A 26,085-nucleotide genomic window follows, 5' to 3' on the forward strand; every position below is an offset into this window, starting at 1 on the left:
TTTACTGTAAAGCAGAAACAAGTCACAGCAAAGTCACGTTTCTTTAGTCTTTCCTCCAGAAACTGCTTTCTTGGGTCACGTTGAACTTTCTCTCCTCTGCTCTGGGACCCATCTGCTCCCACATCCCAAGGCTCCTGGAAGCTTGGGGCTGTGCGAGCACATCAAAAGTCCAACACAGAAGCAGTTTTCTGCAACTCAGCAAGCTCTGAGCACCAGCTGACTCTGAGCACCCTTTCCTCGAGGCCAATGTAAGGTGCAGTGAGTTATATTTAACATTCCTCGTTGAAATGTGAGTGCAGCGTGCCTCTTTTGGGGCTGGAAGCAGAGTGCATTCACAGAGGGTTAGCTTAGTTGATGCCCAATAACTCAGAAATCAAGATTAACTTGATTTCGTGTGGAAACCCAAATGTGCTGAGCTAAGCTTTGATTCACTTACAGTTCCTAGCTTTTGTAGGGGAGGTGCTGAAGACCTGCAGCCCTTTTTCACAATTGTTCCACCATTTGGGCCTGTACTCGTCGTACTGCAGGGTGCTGAGCTTGCTGTCCCCGTTAAAGCTCTTGGTTCGGCTGGAGGGGACCAGCTGGAAGAGGTTTTCTTGGGGGAAATAACTCCTGGGGAAAGTCCTCCGGCCTGCAAGAGAGAAGGGGAAGAGTTATGGCAAGAACACAGACGCCTGCTGGGATCCACCTGTCACCACCTTCTCACGTCACTGCTCAGATTCAGTGAGGCAGCTCCTCAAACGAAAAACAAGTTCAATGAAACTGAAGCAAAGCCCTGTGCCCGTTCTGAATTCAATTGAAGAGCCGTTTACAGCAGGTAGGATCACACTGAACGTAGGATGTTCCCAGCGAGGTTTGCAACAGTTTAATTACATCAGGTTTTTGTCGGGTTTTAATCACAAATAAACTCAGGACAGGATTTACACTTCCAATTATCCCTGGCGTCCCCTAAGACCCCAACACAAACGACCACACCAGCAGCGCCACGATGCCAGTGAGAGATGAAGGTCATTCTGAAGGCTCAATATGCTGTTTGCGTGTCCTTAATGGTTTTTGGTTGGTTGGTTTTGTGGTTTTTTTTTTCCAAGGGAATTTGATCTTCATTCAGTTTTGCCTCCCACCACTCACACAGTGCAAGGAGGAGCAGCGGTGAGGCGAGGGAGCGGTCCCCAACGCTCAGAGCTCGTTAGCTCGAAACGGCCGTGGAGAGACACCGCTACCTGAATTTGGTAGGTGGTTCCCTCCAGCTCTGTGAGAAACCCGCTGTAACCCCTCATTCCTCCTCCTTTTATTACAACCCTCTCCCTCCTGAGTCTCTGCAGCCCTGGGCGCTGTTACAAGCCTCCTGCCCTTCCCATCCCCACAGAGATCCCGCACTGAGCTCTTCCCTCCCCAGCCCCCCGTGGTTTTCTTACCGTCGCTGTAGTCCTTGCGACTCTGGGAGAGGTGGTACTGCCTGGGGAAGGTGCCCCCTTTCCCAAACCTTTCGCAGAAGGGGATGTCAAATTCTGGAGGAGGGAAGAACAGACACGTTTCTTGCGTCAGCTCAGTACCAAAAGCCCAGAGAGGTTCTTACAGGAAAGCATTCAGGCCCCCGGGCTGAGTTACGGGGACGAACAAGGTAACAAATTGTTCCTTTGCTCAGCCAGGCATTCCCCAAGGCTCGCTGAAATCTGCCCGCAGTCACATCCTAGAGGGAAAGGAAGGGCCAGACGCCCTGCTCTTGGTCTCCTGAAAGCAAACAGAGGTTAACCACTGACTGCGGACTCTGGCCCACGCTGCTCACAATGAGGCAGGGGATTGACACAGAACGTGTCTGCTTTCCAACACAGACTGCTACGTGTCTGGTTTACACGTGAAAAACACAAAAATTAGAGTGGAAACAGAACTGTCGGGCAGGGGCAGGCCCGGATCTATCTCGTGCAAGATCTCCGCTGTGCTATCAGCTATTTGCAGGGATCTGCAGGTACTGAGGGACAAGCCCCACTTCTCAGATGTGACTCCTGACCTGTGAAAGCTGCAGAACTCCTCATACCCTCCAAACCCTTCTATTTACCTTGATTAAATGCTAGAAAGCTCGATTTAGAATACAGAGAAGGGATTGAACAGCAGAGTTTTCATTAGACATGGGCTTATATTTCGCCAGGGGAGTTTTAGGTTAGATGTTAGGAAGAACTTCTTTACTGAAAGGGTTGTGAGGCATTGGAACAGGCTGCCCAGGGGAGTGGTGGAGTCACCATCCCTGGAAGTCTTCAAAAGACGTTTAGATGTAGAGCTTAGGGATATGGTTTAGTGGGGACTGCTAGCGTTAGGTCAGAGGTTGGACTCGATGATCTTGAGGTCTCTTCCAACCTAGAAATTCTGTGATTCTGTGATTATGGATGGACGTGAAAGCTAAGGACGTATTTTTTAATTAAAAAAAGGAGCACGGGAAGCCATGGCTGGTAGCACTGCCTAACGTGAGATTACAATATCTGTCATTTCCCTCCCCCCCCCCAACTTTCTCCTCCTGTTTTTCCTCCAGCCAGCCCCACCGACACAGCCCGTTCTGATTGTTTGTTTGTCTTAGCCTGGGGCCAGCAGCCTCTCCTTGGAGACCCATCCTGGCCGAAGCCTCGCCGCAGCGTTATGTAGCATCATTTCCCCGTCACAGCGAGGTGTGAGAGGAGCCCGTAACGGCTGAAACACGGCCCGCAAGGAAAAGCAGCAAGGACGGGTCAACGGGTTCTCGGCAAGCCACGTGTGGGCAACACCGCCGAGCGGCACGGCGAGGCAAAACACCTCCTGCACCACCAGGGAGGTGTTAAACCACGGGCTGCCTGCAGCTCCATCGCCGCGCTTCGGTCTGGAAACGCTGCCCCTGGCCAGAAGCGTGGTATCCTGCTGGGGCTGACTGCCATTTATTCATTTTTAATAGTGAAAGTCATGACATTACAGAGTTTCCATGACTTAACCAGCTGTTTGTAGGCGGTTAAGCAGTAACCTCTGGTCCCCGCGAGTTACCAGTATGTTTTCTCCAACACAGCTTGCAGTGGTACAGATTCTGCCTCCTGTTTCTCCAGGTGTAACTCCCTAGAGAGCCTAGGACTCAGTTTGGTTTTAGAGAACATTCCTGTTTAATCATTAGGGTCCTTTTTGAAGTGTAGCCTAAGCAATGGAGATGGTTTGCTTAATTTTTTAGTTAATTTCCATGCAGTAACATCTCTCCAATATCTGCTCTCCTCCATCTACATGCTCCCCGTGCTTTTAAGCAAGCGTGAACCTCCAGCGATGCTTACCCATGCAGTCAAGACCGTCTTTGGGATGGCTCTTCCTTCCAGGAACAGGGGTTTGGGTAAAGGGAGGGCTGCAAAGAGAAAAACAAAAATGTGTTTTATTATATTGGAAAGGCTGGGGAGTGAGTTAGGAGTGATAACACGCAGGAAGCACGCACTAATCAGCAAGATGCACTCATCACCCCAATCGACCAAACTGAGCTCTCATCCTAAACCTGCACAAAACTGATGATTGAAGGCTTTTTTTTTTTCTTTTTTTTTTGGGGGGGGGTGGTCCACAGCTTTTTCCTGTGAAAACAGAAGGGATCCTGGAGAAAACAGGGTCACCAGGCTGAAAGAAAGCAGCCAAGTCTGCACCGTAACACCTAGGCACAAAATGGGGCAGGAGGAGGGCTGGAGATTTGTCTTCCCTCGATGCCAAGTGCTCGTTTGTGCAACTCTGCTTTTTGTGAGCACTGCTCAGATGTGTGGATGTACACGCTGGAGTCATTCCTTCATGCTCAGCTCATGAAGGTCTCCTCTTCTTGGAGCATCACCTCCCACCTTCCTCATGCAAGAAAAGCTGCACCACCACCGTGCACGTACACCAGGAGGGAGGGAGCAGGCTCAAGGTCTTAAAATTGCAAAGAGGGGATGGTAAAGCATGGAGCGGGGATCTCAGCCATCGGAACTTCATCCCAGCACTCCGTAAGGGCCAGTGAGGTGATCTGGACAGGATGTTTTTTCCACTCTCTCTGCTCTCCTCTTAATAAAATGGACGTGGTAGCAAAAACTTGCTCTGCAAAGTGCTCCGAAGTCTATTTGTGTCCACACCGATCACAGCAGGTTTGCTGCGGGGAAGAGGGATTAATTGTGGTGTTGTGTCGCATCAGCCTGGTCACTGTGCTCTGCCCTCTGGAGGCTAACAACACCTCAGGCAATTGGCAGCGAGGACTCGGCTGCATCTTGTGCAGGATCACAGAACTGCAGCACTTCCTGAGCCAGAAGGGACCCGTGAGGATCATCAGGGCCAAATCCTGACTCCGAACAGAGCAACCTGTGTGAAACAGTCACACTTGTTCCTTTTTCTGCCCTCCTCGTGCCTTTTCCAGCTCTCTAGACCCAATGGCTGTACAGAGTTGTGAACCAAAGCCATGCTGCTCTCCTGCAGACGTGCCTGACGCTCTTCTCCGTTCACAGCCAGGCGTCACAGCTCGGCTGTGCTCCTTCTGCTGTTACCCCCAGCAAAATCTACACGAAAAGCAAACCTGGGGCACAGAGCCTGGGAGCAAAAGAACCCGGTTTTGATGCATCCACGACAATGAGCGAATACATCACAGGAAAACACCGCAAGCCACAAAAAGGAAAGGGACCTCGCTGCTGAGACAGACCCAAGACAGACCCAAGGCACGCCACGCGATCAGCGCAGCCTCGGGGCTGGGTGGCGAAAAAAAATTAAAAACAGCAGTGGAAAAAAAAATAAAAAAATAAAATCCCTTTGATGAGGATGAATAAAAAAATGCGTATCTCGCTTCCCAAAAGGACACCGTGTCTTACACACAGCCTGGCAGCGGGCGCACGGTCGCTCTGCACGTGGGAGCTCGGAGCTGCAGCGCTATTGAAGTGCCGCCCGCGGCAGTACAGCGTGTCCCAGTCGCTTCCTGCCGTGGAGCTAAAGTTAGTTTTTGCTCGTCTGGTGGCCTCAGCACCTTGACTGACACAGCCCGGGCTGCCAAATTTACAGGGGGGCAGCGGAGAGCAGGCAGCACGCCCGGGGAGGAGGCGCGTTGGCCCCACTAGGGCAGGAAGGCAGAGGGGTGAGGGGGGGATCTGCAGCAGGAGCAAGAGCCCAGGATCTGGTTAGGATCTGGTTTTTAGCAGTCTAAATGTTTTTTTTTTTTTCGCTCGGGTGCATCCTCATCTGTCCTGCTGTAGGGGCAGGCTGTGTTTCTGGTGGTGACAGCGGGGCCACGTGCAGCTCACCTGTCCACGGGCCTGTCCAGGGACTGGCAGCTCCCAGACAGCGACCCGTCGGGGCTGATGAAAGCTTCGAGCATCTGACAAGGAAGGAAAAGGGAAAAACAATCAAACAACAGATTATAACTCCTCAAATCTCATCACTAGCAGAAAGCTGCAGGACACAGATCTACTTGACTCCACTGGAACCGGCTGATTTACCCCTGCTGATACCACCCCCAGCAGAGAAAATATCCAGTCCAAGCAAAGTTTTCTTCCTAGAGGAAGTTCCTTTATGATGCCCTCTGGATTAGGATCCTTCCCAATTATTATTTCACTTTTATTTGCTAGCAGGGAACCCGAGGCAGAGATAATTGGCACCCTGACACCCGAAGCACGCCGAGGAGGCAACGAGATTCAAAGCGCTCGAAGCATTTGGGGGGGCAAAAATAAGTGAGAAAAAGAAAACAGGACAGGAAAAAGAAAACAGGACAGAAAAAAAAACAGAAAACAGGACAGAAATGGGGTGCCCAAGGCCGAGTGGATCTCGTGCAGCACAGCCAGGTGGCCATGGACTCCTGACTTGCAGGGCACAGCAGCCCTGCCTCCATCCCCGGTGCTCTGTGAAGCATCACCGAGGCTTTTGGCTGCGGGGCCAGCTTGGCTCTGGCGAGCTCAGTGAGTCAAAAGCTACACTGGTGTTGCTTCCTGGATGAGCCATTGTGCTGCCCGGGGTTATTTATAGCCCCTGAGGAACAATAGAGGGTTTGTGGTGAAGCTGGGGCTATGTGCAGAGCCACACAGGGCCGGGAAAGCCGAGGGATGGCGGTTAAGCACCGCACGGAGCCCCCTTTTGCTGGCTCCTGGACCATTTGCTCCTCCTTCCCCTGCACAAAACCTCTCCTCCCACAGGCTGTGCCTGTGCTCTGCCTACTTCACGGGTTGCCACAACAGCTCACGTTGTTTTCCCGGGCCTGTCCCGAGGGGAAAGCCTGATTTTTTTTCCTCTCCTTCCCAGTTTTGACCCCAACGCCTCGTGCTTCGGAGCGAGACTCCACACCTCTCCCTGCTGAGGTGCTGAAACGGACTCAATATTTCTCCAAAACCTGGCAACGGGGGCAGGATTGGAGGTTGGAGCAGGGTGAAGAACCAGCCTCTGCCCATCTGCTAAGCCGGAGGCAAGGAGAAGACCTCTGAGACCTCGCTTACATCACGGGCCTGCGCGGGGGCATCCCCCAAAAGGCAGCAAGCACCCACAGCAAAACACCTGTAAGTGCTTTTACAACGGGCACGTGCAAAAGTTGCAGCCCGAGGGCTTTCTGAGGGCAAAGTCCACGTGGGGAAGAACACAAAACCCCTTTTTTCCTGCGCTGAATTCGCCGGCGCACGCATCCACCTCGGGGAGAAGGGCGGCAGCCCACCCACAGCGTGCTGCCGGGGAGGAGCGAGGAGCATCTGGGAGCCTTCAGCAGCAGGAGCAGAGCTCAGGCGGTGCTGGCAGAGCTCCCCTGACCCCCCCGGAGCCGTGCAGACCCTTCCTCCTGCACTCACACGCGCGTTGTCTCCCGCACGTGGTGTGGAAACCACAGCGGGCTGGCTTTTGGCAGCGAGCAGCACGAGATACATCTGCGGGTGGATGCTGCCAGGACTCACCCGCAGCTCGTTTCTGGTTTTCTTCACGGCTGGACGGGGAAGCACCAAAAACACAGCTTCGCCACGGCAACGCTGGCACAGCCCGTGCCCCAGAACAGAGCTAGCGGGTGCTGCTCGAGCAGGGGAAATGCGTTTCTCTGCAGGCAAGACCCTTGGGGGGTGTTGCAGCAGCCTGCTGGAGCGAGGAACTGCTTAGCTCCCTCCCAAAGTCCCTCCACATCCCTCCTGCACGCTGCCAGTCCTTGGCAAAGTTGTCTTGCAGCCAAGCTGCCCGCCTGACTTCAGCCAAGCGCAGGGTACCACCGGTACCAAGCCCTTTGGAGCCACAGCTTGAGGTGAGATGCAACTGGAGAGGGAGGTGGAAGTTCCTCCCCCTCTGGTCCCGGGGCACTCCAGAGTTCCCCTCACCGTGGCCAAAATGAGTGGATGAAGAGGTTCTGCTCATCACCATGCCTAAAAACCGCTTTTCTTTTTATTACTGAGGGACTGGAATACACAAACTGTTTAATAAGGAAGAAAAAAAAATGGGAGAGGAACTGAGAGAGGAAAAAAAATAAAAATAAATAAATAAATAAAAAGACAGAGAGGCTGCAGGCAGGGCCAAGGACTGCAAGCAGAGCTGAAGCAGAAACAGCACAGGGGAAGCAGTGAGAGCTGCTGACACCCCCAGGCTGTTGCAATCGCAGCCCCGCTTACGTTCTGATCCATGGTCTCGGGGATGAACTCGCCCTCGCTGTTGATGCTGGTGTAGGATCCCTGGCGAGCGATCTGCTGCTGCTCTTCGGGAACGCTGCCCGGGGGCGGAGAGCTCCGGCCAGTGTGCAGAGAGCCTAGGAGAGGGGAAAAGCACGGGTGAAGGAGAGGATTTGCCACGGCCGGGTCCTTCCAGCGAGCACAGACCTCCTGGAGATGCTGCTGGGGTTTGAAGTTGCGTGGAAGAGAAGGGAGGAAGGAGAGAAGCCACGCTGGCCACAAAGACCCTACAAAGGTTTTTTGCAGCCGGGACAGTTTGTTTTGTGGGACCACACAACATCCAGCGGCCTTGGCTCTCAACCTCCCCTGGATCCTAAGATCCCGCGTCCGGGTACTCTGCTCATGCCAGAAAGAAAAAGGCTCCAAGAGTTTTGTTGCAATCCGATGGGGAGAACTCAAAGCACAAATCCCCCCTCCCAGGCTTCGAGCTCCAGGCATTTCCTCCCCTGGATCCCGTCGCTGTCTTCTTCTGTTTGAGAAGAAACCCGGCCCTCAAACCCAAGAGCCACAGAGGGGGGAAATAACCGATGGGATCAACCCTCCTGCCTGGAGGCTCCAGGGTAAGAGCCACCTGGGAGTCCCTGGGGCTTTGCTGTGCTCCCTGCAGGCCGCAGCACGGGAGCAAGGGGAGAAAACTCCACAACTTCCTTATGTTCGTGCCCTGTCCCTCCCTTTTATTCCCCCAAACCCACCCTAGCCAATGCCTGGTGCCTGTTCGAGGTTTAGGGAGCGTTGTCCTGGCTTGGCATCTCTTTCTGCAGTCCCTCCCCTCCATCCCTGGGCTGCCATCGCTCCACAGCGAGGAACTGCTGACCGAGGTCTGCGCTGCTCCGCACTGGAGCTTTAACTCAGCAGCGTTGTGCAATGCGAGCCTTCACGCGGCACAACAAGCTCTTAAGCAGGCTCAAAAAGCCTTTTAAAAGGCCCGTGTCCTTCCCTGCACTTCTCACCCACCTCTGCAGCAGTTTTGAGAAGTCTTTTAGTTCACCACCCCCCAACAAGCTGCCACAGTGCAAGAGAAAGGAACGGGGAACAGATGAGAAGTCATCTCCAGTCCCTCAGCACAACGCCTCAGCCTCTGCTGCTGCTGTTCTGCATCACGGCCACTGTGCCAGCCCAATCTCTGGCACGAATCCATCAGCACAACCAACGCTACAAATCCCACCTCTCCCTCCAGCTGCTACGCCCCAGGAGCTGCTGGCACGGAGAGCAGCACCCCGGTGTTTAAGATCCCTGAATCAGCCTTGCTGGATTTCTACCAGACACATCGATAGCCCCGTCCCGTGGCTCGGCTCCCTCCAGCCTCCTCGCTCGAATTTTAAAAATAAAACTCCGAGGGCTTCGCGTTATGTTTGTTCTTCTTCCTATTTTCTCCTTCACAGATTTCCTGCAGAACACAGCAAGGAAAAAAAATAAAAATACAGCCCAACTGAAGTAAGGCCAAGATCAAGGAGAGAGAATCTCTCGAGCGCTGCGGCGCGCATAATGAACTGGCTTCCCCCCAGCCCGAAAAACAAAACCAGTTGGGAAGTTCAGCATCCTCTCTGGGAAGATAAACAAACGTTTAACCATTTGGGGCTCGCGTTGCCGTCCCCTCGTTTGCTCGGCAGATGTCAGCCCTGAAGGCTGCGGGAAGGAACGAGGGCGGCTCTTGCTCCAAAAAGCCGCCCGGTGATTTGTCCCGGAGCCTCCAGGATCACGTTCCCCCGGCGGGGAAGGGGCAGGGGGACTCGTTGAGGAGCCAGAGGCTGGCCAGATCTCAGCCTTTCTTTTCAGGCTTCCTGAACTCGGAGAAACTCTGCAGGTTGGCACCAGGCGAGCAGCTGACCTCGATTCCCCTCTGCAGCAAGGTGCTTTGGGACGGGATTCCATGTTGCAGGCGCTGATGTAAAAGTCCTGCACTCGAGAGCAGAGCACAGCATGTCCCAGGCAGGGACGAACCAGGCCAGCACGGAGACTTACAGTCACTGCTGGCATCTGCTGGGGTTTTTCATGTTCCCTTCTGTTATTTTTTTATTTAAGCAGCCTCTTTCATGCTGTGTGTGCGGAGCTCGCGGTGCTGCACGTACGGCCGGCTCCCCCGTGCCAGGTTTGGCTTCCCTCTGCCTCCTCGTTCCCTGGCTTCACCCCTTCCCTGCCCAAAACTTCACCCGTCGCAGAGCTGCATCAAGGAGAAGTCCTCAAGCACGATAAGCAGAGAGAAACCTTCAATTAACGTCTTACTGATGAGCTGTGGCTGCCACAGGGAGGTGTGAGCAGCTCGACCACATCCCCTTGGGCTTCTTGTGCAGTGGGACCCCTGCAAGTCGCCCTCCTCTCTGTGCTGATCCCCTGAGGACGGGTTCCTACATCTAAATTTAAGGCTATGTGTAGGCTAAGCAAGTGGGACACTCCATTTTCTAGTCCCGATTTGCCCCTGGGCAGATTTTGGGTCAGGAAACGTGGTGATGATTAAAAACCTTCATCAACATTTAGCCTGTGCTCGTGCCCTGTGAATTTAATGGCACGGCTGTTGCCATCATGTTGCCCATGTTTCTCGGAGCCACCTGGCCAGCCTGTGTCCCCCCCAGGTGCCCTTGTGGGGTTTTCTCTCAGTAAATAAATCCAGCCCTCAGTTAGCTGAAAATTTAGGACCCCGACAGGTTTGAAGCCAAACTTTTTCTGACACTCGGCTGAACGTTTTCAGATGCCGCTTACAGAGACTGGAACATTTTCCACTTCCAAAAAAAAAAAGGTGGAGTGGGGGGAGGGATTTTCACCGAAAATGCTTATGAAAAAAAAAATAAGAAAAATATTGACTTTGCATGAGGTTTTCTGGGGACATGGAGTTGAAGACATTTTCTGTCCAGCAGAAGCAAAAATAGCCAAATCTGCCCCAGAACATCTGCCCCCCCCCTTCCATCGTGCTCGTGCCAACGACATGCAGTTTTATTAGTTTTTGCTGCTGCTATCACGGCGGAGTCAGCAGAAAAACACGAGACAGCTGAGAAGCACCGAGAACATGACCCTGAGCCACCTCTTGCTGTAACATCACGTTAAATCTCCTTTTAAACGTGGTTTTAAGGGAAAAGCTGAACTGAGCTGAGACCCTCACGTGCTAGCAGCTGCTGTGATGACAGCAGAAGCAAACACTGTGAAATATCTTGCACCTGCAAGCGGAGAACAGATTCTCCTACAGAAACCCCAACCTCTTAGGATGATTTTTGATTATCCACCAAATTAAATCCAGGGAAACACAACACAGGGTTATATTTCTGTCTGTCTAAGGCCTGCTCTTCAGCTCTCTGTTCCATCTGCCATGCTGCTCGCCCTTTCAGCTCGCTGAAGTTTCTGTCCAGCTGCTGGAGAGCCCAGTTCTGACTCCAGAAGTCATCAAAACGAAGCTGCTGGATTGCAACTACCCCAGTAAGTGGCTGTGGTAGCTTCATACGGAGCCCAAAGAGCTCCAAAGAGGCCTGGAGGGCTGCTGCCATGCAGGTTTGTTGCAGGCTCTGTCCAAACTAAGAGCAAGAGTTGTGGTTTGCACGGGAATAAAAGAGGGCTGGCTGTGGCAAGGGCAGCTAACGATGCAAAAGCACCAAAGATCCTGTTTGGGATGCAGTTTGCACGCAAGGATCAATTTTCTCACTGCACACAGGATCAATTCTGCCTATTACACTGGGTTCACACATCAGCGACAGCTCACGGTGCCGCAGCTCTTCACTGGGTTACGTTAACAGCTTAGCTAGTGCCAAAAAAAGCCCTTCAGAGATGTCTTGCTCAAGCAGTTTCTGCTGAGGCTCTGTGCTTTGCCATGTCCTCGTGTCTGCATTTCATTCAGAACCATCTATAAACTCTGCCAGATTCTGGGCACACTCTCAAGAGCTATGAAAGCTAGAAAACAAACAAACAAAAAAAATACAACAGAAAAAGATATCGTTGGCACATCCCAGCAACAGGACCACAGAGAGCTCTGGTACACGCAGCACCCACAGTTGGCTTCTTTCAGAATTGGGCATTGCTGCACAAGAGGCTAAACTGGACCCAAACTAGAAGGAAATTTCTTTCTTTGTCATTGTCTGAGCTGCAGCAAACCAAAGGATTTGTTATCAAGGCAGCGCAGATTGTGAGAGACAGAAAGGGAGAATCCTCGGAGAGCAATACTCTTTTTGGAAAAAGTTTGGAAGCGTTCAGGCTGTATTGATAGAGATGCTTTTTGGAGGGTGAAGGATATCTTCGTGTATCTGAGAGCCCCACTTTACAGATGGGAAGTAACTGGATGAGCACACTGGGGCTCTGTACAAATCCCCGTTTAAGCATCACCCATGGATGTAGCAGGGAACATTCACTGCTAGACAAAATCACCGAGCCTGCCTGCTGTAACGTGCAGACTGACAGCCCTGCTACACGGACCGACGGGCTGCTTTGCCAGGGCTGCACGAGACTTCTCTCTCTACAAAATCCCCCAAGGATTCTCGCCCAAAAGGTCCTACAGACAGACTGCCAGCAGCACTTCGCATTTCAAAACGCTCCGAGTTATTTCAGAAAGCAAGAAAAGCACCAACTCAGGCATAGAAAACAGAAGAAAAGACCACATAAGATCCTCACTCTTCACTTCGATGAAGCTCGAATTCACTGGAGGTTTTTATCACTACATTTTCCCCCTCACGTTACACCTCAGATCCTCTGCTCTTCCTTCGTTTCCACGCCTGACTGGACTTGCTGCTCACCACAACCTTGTCCACATCCTTGCAGTTTCTTCCTCAGGCTGAGGATAAGCTGTAACTGCACTGAAATACCGGTGGGAGACCTCGGGGTAGACTGCAGACCATAATACTTACAGAGATTGTGAGGGAAAACGGAAAGGGAATGGTGGCCCTGCTTGTTATAGCACCAGCACCCCCCAGAGCACCACATCTCACCGACCTGTTGAGTATTTCCGCGTCCTCTCGGAGTCCTTGTACAGGGATCCCATGATATCCCCCATGGATCTGGAGATCCTCATCTCGTGCTGCTTGCTGTTGTTCGGCTGGAGGAGCTGGGGATCAGACAAAGGGAACGATCAGACTCTGCCCCTTTGCAGAGGCACCCCGTGAAATCCTATATGTGACTCCTTCCGGCCATCCTACCCAAGAAGCATTAAAAAAAAAGATCCCAAAATCGCTCACAAGTTACATCTGTTACTAAAATACTGTCAAACAATAAAATTGAGGCCCAGTCAGTAAAAATAAATACAGACACATGCAATACAGACTGTTCCTGCACTGCCTGATTTCAGGATTGGTACGGAGATTGATCCTTGCCCTGAACCCACGTTTGTGACCCCAAAAACATCTCCTCCGTGCTCCCTCAGTGGCAGACCAAGCACTGCAGAGGTTCCTCTGTACCAGAGCAGACAGCAGTCAGTCAGTCTTCGCTAGGGAATACAGAGAAGAAGGGCTGCAAAGAATTTCCAATCCAGCTGGTAAGTTAAGTGCAGTCTGAGTTATACTGGCAGGACTTGCTGGTGGCCAAACTTACCAACGTACCGTGCTCAGGGCGTTGTGATTTTGTGAGGATTTTGTGCACGACCTCAGAATGATCCCCCCACCTGCAGTCTGTGTTGCCATGCTTCAGGAAAAGCTCCACCAGCTCCAAAGGGATGCGTGCATCTGCCTGGCTGCCCCGCTCTGAAGTAGCTGGCATAACGCTGCAATATTGCTGCAGCTAGGAGCAAGCGGATTTAGGAAACCCCAAATGATGGCTCGGTTTCCCCCTGGGACTCCGCTCCCTGCACCTTTTGGGCGGCTCTCAAAAGGAGCAGAGGAAACCCAAGTGCTGCAAGGACAAGCACTAGGAGTTTCAAGGCTCTCAGCCTCTCCGGTACTTCTAGGAAATATAAGGGAGAAACAAGAGTTGCAACATCTGCAAATCTCTTGTTTTACAGCCTGTGCTTGGGGCAGAACGACATGTGCTTTGGCAAGGCGCTCCGTGCAGGCGAGGTCAAGCTAACAGGCTTAGCTGCAAAACCACTGAGCTCAGGGAAAATAAATAAATAAAAACAAATAATAATAATAATAATAAAAAAAAGACAGTCCCGCGTGACACTGAAGGATTCTCTGGGTTGCTCCCCCCTGGCTGTTAGGATTTCAGCACCACAAGGAGGGAAGGGTCCCCGTGCTGGGTCACGGGGACAGCCAGCACCTCCTGCTGCACATGGAGGGGATGCAGAGGAAGGGTGACAGCCTCCCCAGGCCGAAAAAAAACCAAGAGGGTTCCCTGGGGGCTTCCTAGTTTGAGGATGAGTACAGTTTTAACCCTTCAGAGGTTGCAGGAGGAGTGGGAGGGAGCTGAGCTCGGTCTCCAGGAAGATTTCAGACCCCCCGAGGCCCAGCTCACCCTCCGTCAGGAGACTTTTCCCCCTCCCCAAGGCAATAACGAGGTGCCTCGCTTCGGACACGAAAGAGGAGAGAGGGTGAGGAGCTCACATTGGCTTTCTTTGGAGCGCTGACGAGGATCCGCAGGCTCTTCAGGGAAGGGCTCAGCTCCAACTGCTCCAGCGCTTTGTCCAAGTCTTCCTGGGATTTCAGCGGGATCAGGAGCTGGAAGGGATTGAACAAACACCGGAGCACGGCAGTGTCACACCGCTGGGTAAACAAAGGAAGCCAGATCCTCGCCGTGAGCAGCTTGGGAATGGGGGGACGAGGGAGGAACCTGAGGAGGCGGATGGAAAACAGAGACCCCATGCCCTCCAGCTCATCGAGCTGCAGTGTTTTCTTCCAAGTTCTCATCTACCGTGGAACAGGCACAAGAATCACAACACAAACCATCTGCGAGGAGACAGCTGAAAGGTCAGCTCACCGATTCAGCGAGTGGTCAGAGAGGGCTGAGACGAAGCCTTGCTGCCTGCCATTCTGGGGCTGCTCTGATCTGGGAGTTCGTAGACAGGACCTGCTGCTATCCCGCGCCAAATCAGCCCCGTGCTTAAGAGGAGTTTGGGTTTCCCCCCTGGAAGAGTTTGAGTTTCTGTGCACTGAGAGCTTCCCCAGCGTCTGGGCATCAGATGAGACAGGAACACCTCAAAAACTGGCCTCAAACCCTTTGCTGTGAGAGGTGTGCGCCGCTTTCCCTGCCAGAACAGCTTCTTTGACACCCAGCAGGACAGATTCAGCTCTGCTTTTTAGACAGCAAACAGAGTTTCCCCTCCTACCTCCTGAGGGAATCCGACCCCCTGGCATCGCTGTGTGCTGTACCACATCCCGCAGAGGGACTGCAAAGCTCCCAGTGCCCAAAACACAACGATTTGCCCCCAGTGCCCTAAAAAGCAGGCTGCAGACTCTGTAGGTTGCCCAGGGTGCTGGCACCAAGAGCAGCCAGCAGAGCACGTCAGGCTCCTGCCTGTGCCAAAGCACACACGGGATCTGCTTACCAAAGGGACCGGGCGGCCACAGCTCCCAGTAAAGCCCCACCGGTCTTACTGGGAGCCCTGCCCTTGTGAAAGGCGGCTCTCTGGGTGCTCAGAGTTCGTGCCCCAGCCACAGCAAACACGCCTCAGATCCACTGCCCAAGGAGACGATGCTCAAAAGTTGCCTGTGTCTCCCTTTTTTGATCCATCCCAAGGTGTTGCCACCGGTTTGGCTGCTGGCCTGAAGGTAAACACGCCTCCGACCGCGTGCACTAAGGCCAGGGCTTTGGGGATGAGCAGGTCAAGGGAAGGCCCCAGCCAACACAGACAAGGTTTCGTCTCAGGAAACTCCTCCAGTCACCTCTTCCACCCCCAGACCACAGCCTGAGCCTGCCAAGCTTCATTTCAGGTGTTTGCGTGGCTGCTGTGCGGGCACCTCAAGGTTTAGGTGGTGTTTCTCCTCTCCTGGGTGAAAGGGAGGTCAGCTTTCAGCCCCGTTTTGCAGACAGGGAGCTGGGTCACACACAGGCTACCCCTTTTAGAGGCTAAACACCGGGCTTAACATCGTCATCCCTCAAGAGATCAAAGCTGTGGGTAGGAGGGAGGCCTGAGCTTACACCTACCCCAGGCTGAGCCAGGGGTGTTCTGCTTTAAGGTACACAAACACAGTTGATAAATTTCTACAAAAAGCCATGAGAGACCCTAGATCAAAGCTTTCAGCACACTCACCTGGGAAGAGGGTGAATTTGGTTGTGCAGCCTCTGTCCAAGAACTATTTCAATGTTTTTGTGTCAGAAAAGGCCTCTGTGAGGAAGCTGAGAAAGCCCTGCCACAGAGCGCTCCATAGTCTGTCAAGTACGGGTTGTGTGTGAGGGGAAAGTGCTCCCCAGGCAGGTACCAACCCCTCAGGGCTTTCAGGAGGTTAAAGCACAGCTCACGGGTCCCACACGCTGCTCACCCATCTCCCCACCGAGCTCCTCACAAGCGTTCGGAGCTGCGACCCCTCAGCTGCTGCTGTGAACAAAATGTTCTGCAGCTCACTCCAGGCTGACAACATTAACACATTCGCATGCCTGCTCCTGAGGAGCCAAAAATATCAGGCAGAAATTGCCCTCCCAGGGCCTGGAGCCAGTGTTTGGTTTGGCTTTACCGATCACCCGCATCTGGCAAGTAGGTTTTGCTCCTTTTGGCTTCTACACTGGGGCACACATGGGTATCAGGAACAGATATAGGCATGGAATTAAATATAGGTCCAAGAAATAAGCCTAAGAAAGCGATTTCATAGGGTGAGTTTTCACCAGCCACAGCTTTATTGCTCGGACTCACTGCGTAAGACACTGCAGAAAGCCAAAGAATAGTAGGAAATGGGGTTAGGGAAAAAGCTGAGAGGTCAATTAGTTCATCTTCCTGCCCCATACAGGGCTGACTGGCATCAACAATTCTCGACAAATGTTTGTTAAATATGCTTTTACACAGCCCTCCCCCCCCCAGCGGAGCTTCTACCATTTCCCTAGGCTTTAACTCCCCTCAGCCTCCTGAAATGATGCTGAGAAGTGGTGGTTGCCTCTAAAACAACGCTCAAAGGGAGGTCGCAGAGGGGAACTGGTGGCACGCAGAGGTTCAGTGATCTGCCCAAGGTCACCTCACAAGCTGGTGACAGAGGTGGGACAGGGGAACGCTTCGCCACATCTGGAGCAGCTGCTGGGCAGCGACCACGGAGCAAATTCAGAGAGCATTTGTTGGAGAAGACACTCTTCCAAGCCATAACACAGCCAGATTTCTAAAAGTCACCACACCATGCTGCCCATGGTTTGATTTCACGGCCCGATTTGGCTGTGCTGCTACCGTGCAGACATGCCCTGTGTGGGACATCCACAGCCAGGCCCTGCTCTTATCTGCACCAGCCCAAACCCGTTGATTTCATGGGCCCACCAGGATGTGAATCATGCGTGCCCCTGCTCCACCCAGCTGGCATGCTCATCTCGTCCACCTTGGCTTCAAGGCTCTCATTTCTCTAGGACAGGGACTGCCATTTAGTCAGATTTTGTACGGGACTGCTGCCCTCCGTGTAATTTCGGCCTACAAGGCGCTACGGCAAGAGAAACATCCAGGAGCTACGAAGAGTTGCTGCAGAGCTCCCCTTGAGTATGAAGAAAGGGTAAAAGATGTCTTTGGAATGAGTCTGTGGACAAACTACCTCTGAGACCTGAAGACGTGAGACTAAACAAGGCTGAGAGCACACTACAGGCCCTGGAGGGTCACCATGGGGACGTATGGTTTATTTCCCCAAAGGTCAGTGTTTGTCTGTTTATAGGGTTTCTGCCACAAGCACCCCGAATTGCTACTGCTTCCCAAATGTGTAGTTCCTCATAAAGAGGAATTTTTATGTATATAAAAACAGCAACAAACCACTGAAGGCCCTCCTCAGACCTATGAAGTTAGGATTACCCAAAGGCCTGCTTAGGGTCCCGCTGTGTTCTCTGCACATGCCCAGGATCACAGTCTCTAAAATAGGATAAAATGCACTATTTAAGCTTCTGTTTGCCGTCGTTGGAAAAAAGTCCTCTCTTCCAGTGGAAAGAAACCTGGAATGAAATGAGTCATTCCTGGAGAATTCAATGGCGAGCTGTTCCCAGGAGGGCTGTCAGAGAATGCCTGAGATTAGAAACCAGACCGCATTCAAAGCTAAAGCCCAGAGGACACGTTGGTATCGTGAGGTATCTATTAATAAAGAACAGCAACTTCTGTTGGGTTCAATCTTAACTGAAAGGGAAGGGGAGGTGCCTCACAAGAAAACATTGAGCGTACCAGAGCTGACACCCAAGGATGGCCCCCTTCTAGGTGAAGGCCCTCAGCAGCAGCCTGCATATGCTCCTTTCAGACCCAGTGCTGAGCTCAAGGAACAGGTTAAAAATAATAAAGTGGTCTGTGTTCATTGGAAGGTCAGAGTAGAAAGGTTTTCAAGCCTTAAAATGCAAGGATAGCAGAGGGAGGGTTTCTTGGCCACCTGAATGTGGCCACAGGACCCGCTAGAGGAACCCACAGCGAGGCCCATTTCACTGCAGACCTGCTCACAAGAAAATGCACAGGGTTCTGCCACTTCAGAGGGAAACAAAGTCGGTGCTGGATGAAGTATGCTGGTTTACTCACACTGTCCCTCGTGCTCTGGACTTCAGCATGCTCCTGAAACTGCTCCCAAGATGAGGAGGCTTCACATCTAACCCAAGCAGGCAGTAGTCTTGCACTTCATGTGGCTCTCATGAAAGCCATTTGGTCTCAGCTGGGCTGTTCTCTGCCCCATGTGTGCCCTCACCAGCAAGAAATGCTCTGAAATTTGGCCCTATCTGGTCCAAGTAGCGTTCATGGAGAAACACTGGCAGCTGCTGACTGTGCAGACAATGTCTCCATCACCTCCCTGAGTTTGGGGACGTTTTTTCTGGGGGAAGGTCAATTTACTTATGTCATCAATTAATAAGCCTGAACTGAAATTATTTTAAGAAGGAGAAAGCCTGGCTCGGAGTCACAGAATACAACCAAAAGGCGTCTGGACAACAGCTCTTGTATGCCTGCTAGTAAGAATTCTAGTAAGAATACCAATTCTTACTAAGAATTTATAAGAATTCTTACAAAGAAAGAATATTTTTCTTCACATGAATGTACAAAATTAAATCATGGTCTTCAGAACAAACTGTTACTCAATTCCAAAGTGAGCAGCAGGTACCCTAAAACTATCCTTTAGCCATAAAGAGAAGAGTACCTCATTGTTCACACAGACCAAGTCCATCGTCTGTCCGAAAGCATCCGTGACTTTCTGCACCACTTCTTTGAATTTGACTGGTCTTGGAAACTGGATGATCCTGGATTTGCAAACAAACACAGCAGTAGTATTGAGTTAGTAAAAGCATATTGGGATTCAGAATTAGACTGACAATTCAGAAATAAGGACTGGTCTTCTTCTATCACAAAACACAGAGCTTGCTCCTTGCTTTTACACTCATAAAAATGCTGCTCAGCTGCTACGCCCAAGAGAAGACTTGACCTACCCTTAAAGAGTATCTACAAAAAATCCTAATACAGCTCCTCTGTTCCTCCCCCTCCTGTTTACAGGTTGAAAAGAAGAAAATCCAGCAGCATTTCATGAGAGAAGCCCTAGGGTCACAAGTCAGCGAGTGATTTATCACCTCCATTTTCAGCGAGTGGCTCTGAGCAGGGAGGGAATGGCTCAGTTTGACATCCTGTGACTGTCCTGTACCATCACATGCAGGCACTCGAGAGGTACACGTCAACAGGTACAGGCTAGCCCCACACTGACATTATTTGAATTTTCTTTGTTTCTCCCATGCAATTTTGTGAGTCTGTGAGTTTCCAGCCTTGTGGCCTGCCCTGCCACATTCACTGAGCATCGAGCAGAGGTGATTCCATGAAAATGTCAAGTAGGGAAGGGCGTGCAGGCTTTAACTCCCAGCTCTATTTTTATGGGACCCGTGCCTAAAATCTGGTTATCTTAAGTAAGTGTCACAGGCTGCTAATCAAAGGACACGTTTCTGTAGACTTGCAGCTCAGCTGCAGTTCAGCAAGGCTCAAGAATTAAAAAGAGAAAAGGATCCAACTGGGCACCCTACGTCCCTGGTAAGAGGCATTTAATGACTTCCAGTTTGGAAGCACTTTGAGCGCATGCAAATCCCAGGAGGTACTATGGAGAACAGGATGATGAGGCAAAGCTCTTGCATATAAAATCGTAGTTGATTTCAGGGGAATAAATCCTGCTGTGAGCTCATCTGCAGCTGGCTGAAGTCAGTGGGACATTGTTGGGTAAAAAGGGTAATTTGTCCCTGTACACGGAAGGGGACTGGGGTGGGTACATACCTTTTCTCTCCTTCATATTCAAACTTGATCCTGACATTTCGCTGCTGAAATTAAAAACAGAAGAGTTAGGTCCCCAAGCGTGTCCCGGCCTGACAGGCAGATCCAAACCGCAGAGCAGTTCTCAGGGAGACTCCCCTAACTCTGCTGGGTGTCTGATCTATTTAGGGCCAAGTTTCCTGCTGGACTTTGGGGAAACTCCACTGCTTTGCTAATAAGCGTACTTGCCAAAGAAAAAAAGTCTTCTGTAAACAAGAGGACACTTACTCATGTCAAGAGGATGGGGCTAGACTCTTTTCGGTTGTGCCCAGTGATAGGATAAGAGACAACAAGCACAAAATGAAGCACAGAAAGCTCCACCTGAACATGAAGAGAAACTTCTTTACAGCAAGGGTGACAGAGTGCTGGGACAGGTTGGCCAGAGGGGTTGTGGAGTCTCCTTCTCTGGGGATATTCAAAATCTCCCTGGTCACAATCCTGCGCTACGTGCTCCAGGTGACCCCGTTCGAGCTGGGGGCTTGGACTAAATGATCTCCAGAGGTCCCTTCCAACCTCCATCACTCCGTGACTCATCTGTGTAATATTAATAAATTGCACTCAGACAAGGGTGAAAGGGCAAGAAGCAAAGTATATCAGGTATCACTACTCCACACACAGTAAATACGCACCCTGAACTCTTGCTCACCCCAGGAGAAACCTTTAGCTTTGCCCAAATAAGTTCCAGTGGATTCACGGGCAGACTGGGAACACAACCACACAGACACCAGTCAAAGCCACTTCTTCCCTCCTCTACTTGTGTATATTTAGCAGCTATCGTAAGACCAAAAGAAGCCTTTTCATTCATTCAGCTTCTCAGACTGAGCCTGAGCCAAGCATCCCTCTAGCATCCCTCAGCTCGTGCCAGTACTTTCCAATGGCATCCAAGGCAGATGAAAACCCCTTTTACTTCCCAGACCACTCTGTCACCCCAGTGAACCAGGGCTCTGCTCCCACTAATCCCCACCAGCCTCCTCAAACGGTGGCTTTCATCCTATGGAGAAAAAAAACTCGCCACCTCCTTCAAAAGTACAACCCCAGGGAGGACTCGGCCCCTCGCCACCGGGAATAATCCCTGCCTGGGTGGATGACAGCCCTTCCTGAGCGAGGGCCTTATCTCTAACCCTGGATTTCCAGCACATGAAGGCACACTTTCCATCCTCTCAGAGGGAAAGCAGAGCTGCAGCAAAACAGCTTTGACTCCGATGAGGAAAATGAGCCAGCCGGGTGTCCTTAGGTTTATTTTTAAAAGGGCAGCTCCCTGAGCACTGCGAACACCCAACAAAGTTCAGGCAGTTGAGCCTAGAGGAGACTCAGTCAAAAAGCTTAAAAACCCTGGCAGATAGAGGGTAGCACACTGCATCACCTGAAACACATCCTTTTTAGCTCTGCTTGTGGCATTTCCAGACAGGACTGGAAGAACCATCACAAAATGGGACTTTTCAGCAGCGTTACAGGCACTGACATCACCTCGGTGTCTTGCAGCCGGTTCCCCAGCCCCACGATGTTTGCTCAAACTCGTGGTTCGTTTCTACGACCAGGCCCAAAGCATTAAAATACCAATCCAGGTATTTTTGAACAAAACAGTCCAAAATTGAAAAGAAAAGATGACCATAACAGACCAATGTTGAGGGTCTGAATCACTCTAGAGAGACAGCCAAATATGTGTGGAATTGCCAAGTTTGATTATCAGCTTAGAAAAGGAAAAATAAAATAAAATAAAACACAAAATGAGCTCTCGTGCCATTTTTTATTTCATTTATCTGAATAAAATATTCAGATATTTTATCTGAACAGGGCCTGGCTAATTAATTCACCTCTCCTGGATGCTGGAAGCAAATCAGCCAGAGTGGATTCACAGCATGCAGCCCTGGAGAGTCCTCTTCCAAAACAAGAGAAAAATCAGGACGAGGAACTTTCGAGGTTTCTCCTTACAAAAGAGCAGGACGTGTAAGGGGAAAAGCTCACGCAGCTCCAGCCTCACTGCAGGAAACCTTTCAAAACACAGGTTTCACTTTCAGCGCAGACCTGAAAGCTGCGCTGAGCTGGGATGGAGCAGCCGCGGCGTGTTTGTGCTGAGCAAAACCAACCTTGCAGACAAACAAGTTTTAAAAAACAGCTTGTGGCCGGGAAACGTCAAAACACTTGTGTAAAGCTCCGGAGAGAGAAGAAAAGGGAAAAAAAAGAGCCACGACCCTGCTGCATCCTTTTCTTCCACATCAACAACAGGGCTGATGTGCGGTGGCCCGAAGCCAACAGAAGCAGGCCAGCTGCCCCACGTTGCTCCGCTCTTTTTCTGAGCAAAGCAGAGAACACCCCGGCTGCATCAGAGGATCGAAAAGCCACTTCGTTTGTTCATGAGATTATCAGGGTTTGGGGTGATGTAAAAACCACTATGCTCTTGCCTCCCTCAAAGAAAGCAAGATCTTAAACATGTAAGTATTCGGAAGAGGGGAAAAACATGTATGTATATATGAATATGTGTTCTGAGGAGCTGGTTACAGTTATTTTCCCTTGGCTTGCTCACGTTTTTGACTCACTGCTCAAGCTGAATTCATCACCGCCACCGGCGACAAATACTTTTTTCCTTCAAAAAAAAAAAAAGTGGGCAGTGCCCAAAGCACTAGGAAGTCCCGGGAGGATGCAAAGCACTTCCTAAAGGCTGGAGTGGGCTGTGATTTTTTACACCCATGGAAATCTGGTTCGGAGCAGCTCGTTTGAGATCACACAGGGAGCCTGGGGCAATGCCAAGCGCCGGAGCTAAACCTCACATGAGCCTGCACCCAGGGCTTCAAACACGTGATGAAGAGGAGGCAAAATCAGACTCTTTTCTGTCAGGAGCTCAACATGACATGAGGGCATTGAGGTGGAAGAGGCACTGGTTGTGCAGGCTGCTGCTCACCCCTCAGTTTTGTAATTTTGTGAGGAATTATGACAGCAGCGACTCCTCCTTGCACAACCCAGGCTGTGCTGCTCGCCCTGCCTAGGCCTCGCTGCCGCCAGATGGCAAATGAGGTTAATGACGGACTCTTTCTGCCCCACCATCAGGAGGCCATTAATTGATAAAGGAGAAGAGGGTGAGATGTCTAAGGAGGGCGTGTGTTCAACACAGAGGTGAGGGGTAAGGCCCTGCTGTGAGGAATCGGCCCTCACGGCAAGCTGCAGTAGATGCCTGCTATGGTTTCATAAACAATTTCGAAAGCAAGCAGGGGACACCATGGTGCTAGGACACGAGGAGATGAAGCAGAGCAGCCAGGTCCAAAATATAGACCTTGGGTCTCCCGGGCTGTACGTACTTCAGCAAGCTCCACGTTCGCATCCGACGTGGCACCGGGGAGCCCGTGTCTCAAATGGCGCCTTGAGGCCCTGCTGCGACACAAACAAAACTAGCGACAACACTGACAGGAAATACCACAGTCATTCCCTTCGTTTCTGGAATAATTTCTTCCCCGAGATACTCGTGCTGGCATTTCCTCCAGCCTCACTAACAAATGGCTCCTGGTGTTTTACTCTTTCTTGCCATCTGCCTTCAGAAAGGAAAAGCAAAGCCACTGTGGCGGCCACAAATACATCACCATCTTTCCAGGCTTTCCAGAGGGTATATTTTTAGCTCCTTCCTTAAAACTTCTCGTTTCACTCAAAGAGGAAAAGCCCACAGCCTCCGAGTGCTGACAGGGCGGCAGCTACGTGCTTGGGGTCAGGGTGAAGGGGAACGCGATGGTGGCGAGGGGGAAAGGGCTCCTCCAGCACAGCCCTTGAGCGGGGCTTGGCAGGGGACACGGGGTGGCCCCTGGAGCCCTCTGAGGTACCGGGGAACCAGAGCGAGCTGGTTGGGATTAGGCGAGATGTCTGAGAAATGGAAAAAGTGCTTCCAAGCGAGGTGAATCATGATCTGCTAGAGAGATCCCCGAAGAGCCGACTGCTGTTTGTAATAAAAGCACACACAGAGAGAAGCAGCACACGTAGCAAGGCTGAAAATGGAAACGGCTTGGGAGGAACGGGAGGTGCTGAGCACCCTCAGCCTCTGTCTGCCCAGAGGGGCAATCAGACTGGGGGCACGGGCCCAAACTGGTAGGAGACACCCGACCAGACAGGGCCATCCTGGCTACATCACCACGGATAGGGAAGGGATGATCAGTCCTGCCTGAAGACACCCAGCAAGACACCCCTGGCAGTGTGTTAGCACAGCACCCAGAGCTGAAGCACCAAAAATTGCCATTCTTTTAAGTCCTCAGCCAGGGTTAACTTCAAATTCGAGACTCCTCTCATCGCTGTCTTTCAAATTCAGCTAATGGTATTCTGGTCTGAACCCAGAATGAACCAAGAGGGACATTCCAGTTTTGCTCTTCCCCACCCATGACACCTACTTTGCCTCAGTTTCCCCTCTGGGTAGAATTGGGTAAAATAAGGGCAATGAAAGAGATCTATTTCTGCATGCTGGAGGGTAAAACGGTTTCAACTCTTTCATTTTCTACTTGTTGGCTTAGGAAACAATGAGAAAACCCCACAGAGCACTGTGGCATTCAAGGACTGGAGATTTAGTTACTCTTTCATACAAAGCCACAAAAAGGTGGGTTTTCTCCCCAACTTCTGCCTGCAGCCAAGAGAAATAAGCACCGCAGAGCCAGGCCAAGGGGACTTCTCTACCTCCCCAAGCCGCATGTTGTTTGGATTAGTCCTGTGCTCACCCCTGCTTTTAGCAATGGGATGTATGTTACAAGCCAGACAGCTGGACCGTGTCCCTAAACCACAATAGGAGATGACTAATCGGCGTCATTAGGAATTATCCACACAGAACCCCCACGCGCTTCGTGCTCTTCAGCAAAGCCGACAGAAAGGGTTTTGTCTGGGATTGCCCCCTTCTCCTCCTGGTGGGTGGGAGCTACGAGATAGCCAGGTCCCCCCGAATCCTTACAGCTTTCTTCCTCCGAATAAGAAAGACCAGCATGTGAGCCCCTGAGGCCAGTGGAAAGATCACGTCTAGAGGGTTTGCTGCTCCTTGTTACAGATATTTTGGTTTTATGCAGCAGCACAAATCACAGCCTTCAAGATGCCCATCTGAAACCACCTACCTGGCAGGGAATAGCTTTTTCCCAGCAGGATTTCTGCTGGGTGTTACCCTGTAGCACCCAAGTCAGCTCCACAGCAGGCAAGGGGAAGCCTCCTCCCCAAATCCTTGGGACTCCCACTGCCTTTGCCAGATCCAGCCAAGCCTTTCCCAGCCGATGCTACTCCCTTCTTGGTCTCTTGCTTCTGCCCCCATGGTGTGGGAAGACCCCACAGCTCTCCTCATAGCAACTCTCATCTTCAAGGTGGTATTTGTGGACCCCCATTATGTTCCCCAACAGTAAAACTGAGGTGATAAAGCCAAACTCCTTTTTAGGCTGCTTGAAGACCTACAGAGAGCCCTGCAACATGAGCTATATTTTATCCCGGTTATGAGCAAGCCTTATGCTGTGTTCAACTTGCCAAAAGAGAGTCCAGAGGTAATTTACTAAAAGAACAACTTTTAGGTCAGTCTGACACTTGCCCTGCACGGGGAAATGTTCCCGACAAATATCGGCCTTTATTGCCGTGGGAGAGCTGGCAATCAAAAGGAACGGGGCAGAGGAGCTGCTGGCTGTCATCGGCCGGGGCAGAGGCCCACGCCAATGCCTCGGTGTCAGACTGAAGCCCAGCACTGATAACCAGCCTCGCACTGCTCGCTGCCAAGTGCTATTTATATAATTAAATGGACGTGCATATAAACAGATGCAAAAAGACGTTAATATAAATGCTGCTTTCTCCTCCACGGTTCTGTTTGGGGTTGCTAGTTCTTTGTGGCTTCCCTTCTTATCCCACTCATCTTTTTCATTCGGGATCACAATGCACATCTTTGTGCTGCCGTTTCCTCCTGCCCTTCTCTCGCATCACGGAAGAACCGAGCCAACTGCTAGAAACTGTTTGTTCAGTCCAGAAGATTGCCTGAAAGGACTCCTTCCAGCTGTACTAGAGGAATAAAGGACTGATAAAAGGAATAACGGAGGAATAACAGAGCAGAGGATGCACTAGGAATAACGTCAGGATGATCTCTGGGGGTCCCAAAAACTCATTTGTAAGGAAAGCAAACTAAAAAAAAGAAAGATTTTTAAGCAATTTGCCTCGGGAGAAGTTCCCTCCGTAAAACAATCTAAAGGAAAATCTGTCATTATCTCTGGGAAGAAATAT

At 51.2% G+C, this 26,085-nt stretch overlaps 1 protein-coding gene across 2 annotated transcripts in view; it reads right to left on the reverse strand.

Moving 5' to 3' along the window:
* LOC116486750 (mitogen-activated protein kinase kinase kinase 3-like) overlaps positions 1 to 26,085 on the reverse strand; it is a 64,657-nt gene that overhangs the window by 5,401 nt on the left and 33,171 nt on the right. Inside the window, exons 4-12 of one of the 2 annotated variants that reach the window (XM_032183202.1) lie at positions 19,846 to 19,886; positions 18,737 to 18,836; positions 14,063 to 14,176; positions 12,522 to 12,633; positions 7,560 to 7,693; positions 5,238 to 5,311; positions 3,279 to 3,346; positions 1,416 to 1,508; positions 437 to 631 (exon numbers count right to left, since the gene is read on the reverse strand). In XM_032183202.1, coding sequence (XP_032039093.1) covers positions 437 to 631; positions 1,416 to 1,508; positions 3,279 to 3,346; positions 5,238 to 5,311; positions 7,560 to 7,693; positions 12,522 to 12,633; positions 14,063 to 14,176; positions 18,737 to 18,836; positions 19,846 to 19,886 — 931 coding nt within the window. Of the gene's footprint in view, positions 1 to 436; positions 632 to 1,415; positions 1,509 to 3,278; positions 3,347 to 5,237; positions 5,312 to 7,559; positions 7,694 to 12,521; positions 12,634 to 14,062; positions 14,177 to 18,736; positions 18,837 to 19,845; positions 19,890 to 26,085 lie in introns of both variants that reach the window. The other variant, XM_032183201.1, reaches the window with a different exon arrangement.

Source organism: Aythya fuligula, chromosome 2 (assembly GCF_009819795.1).
Source record: "Aythya fuligula isolate bAytFul2 chromosome 2, bAytFul2.pri, whole genome shotgun sequence".
In the NCBI taxonomy this organism is placed as follows: Eukaryota; Metazoa; Chordata; class Aves; order Anseriformes; family Anatidae; genus Aythya; species Aythya fuligula.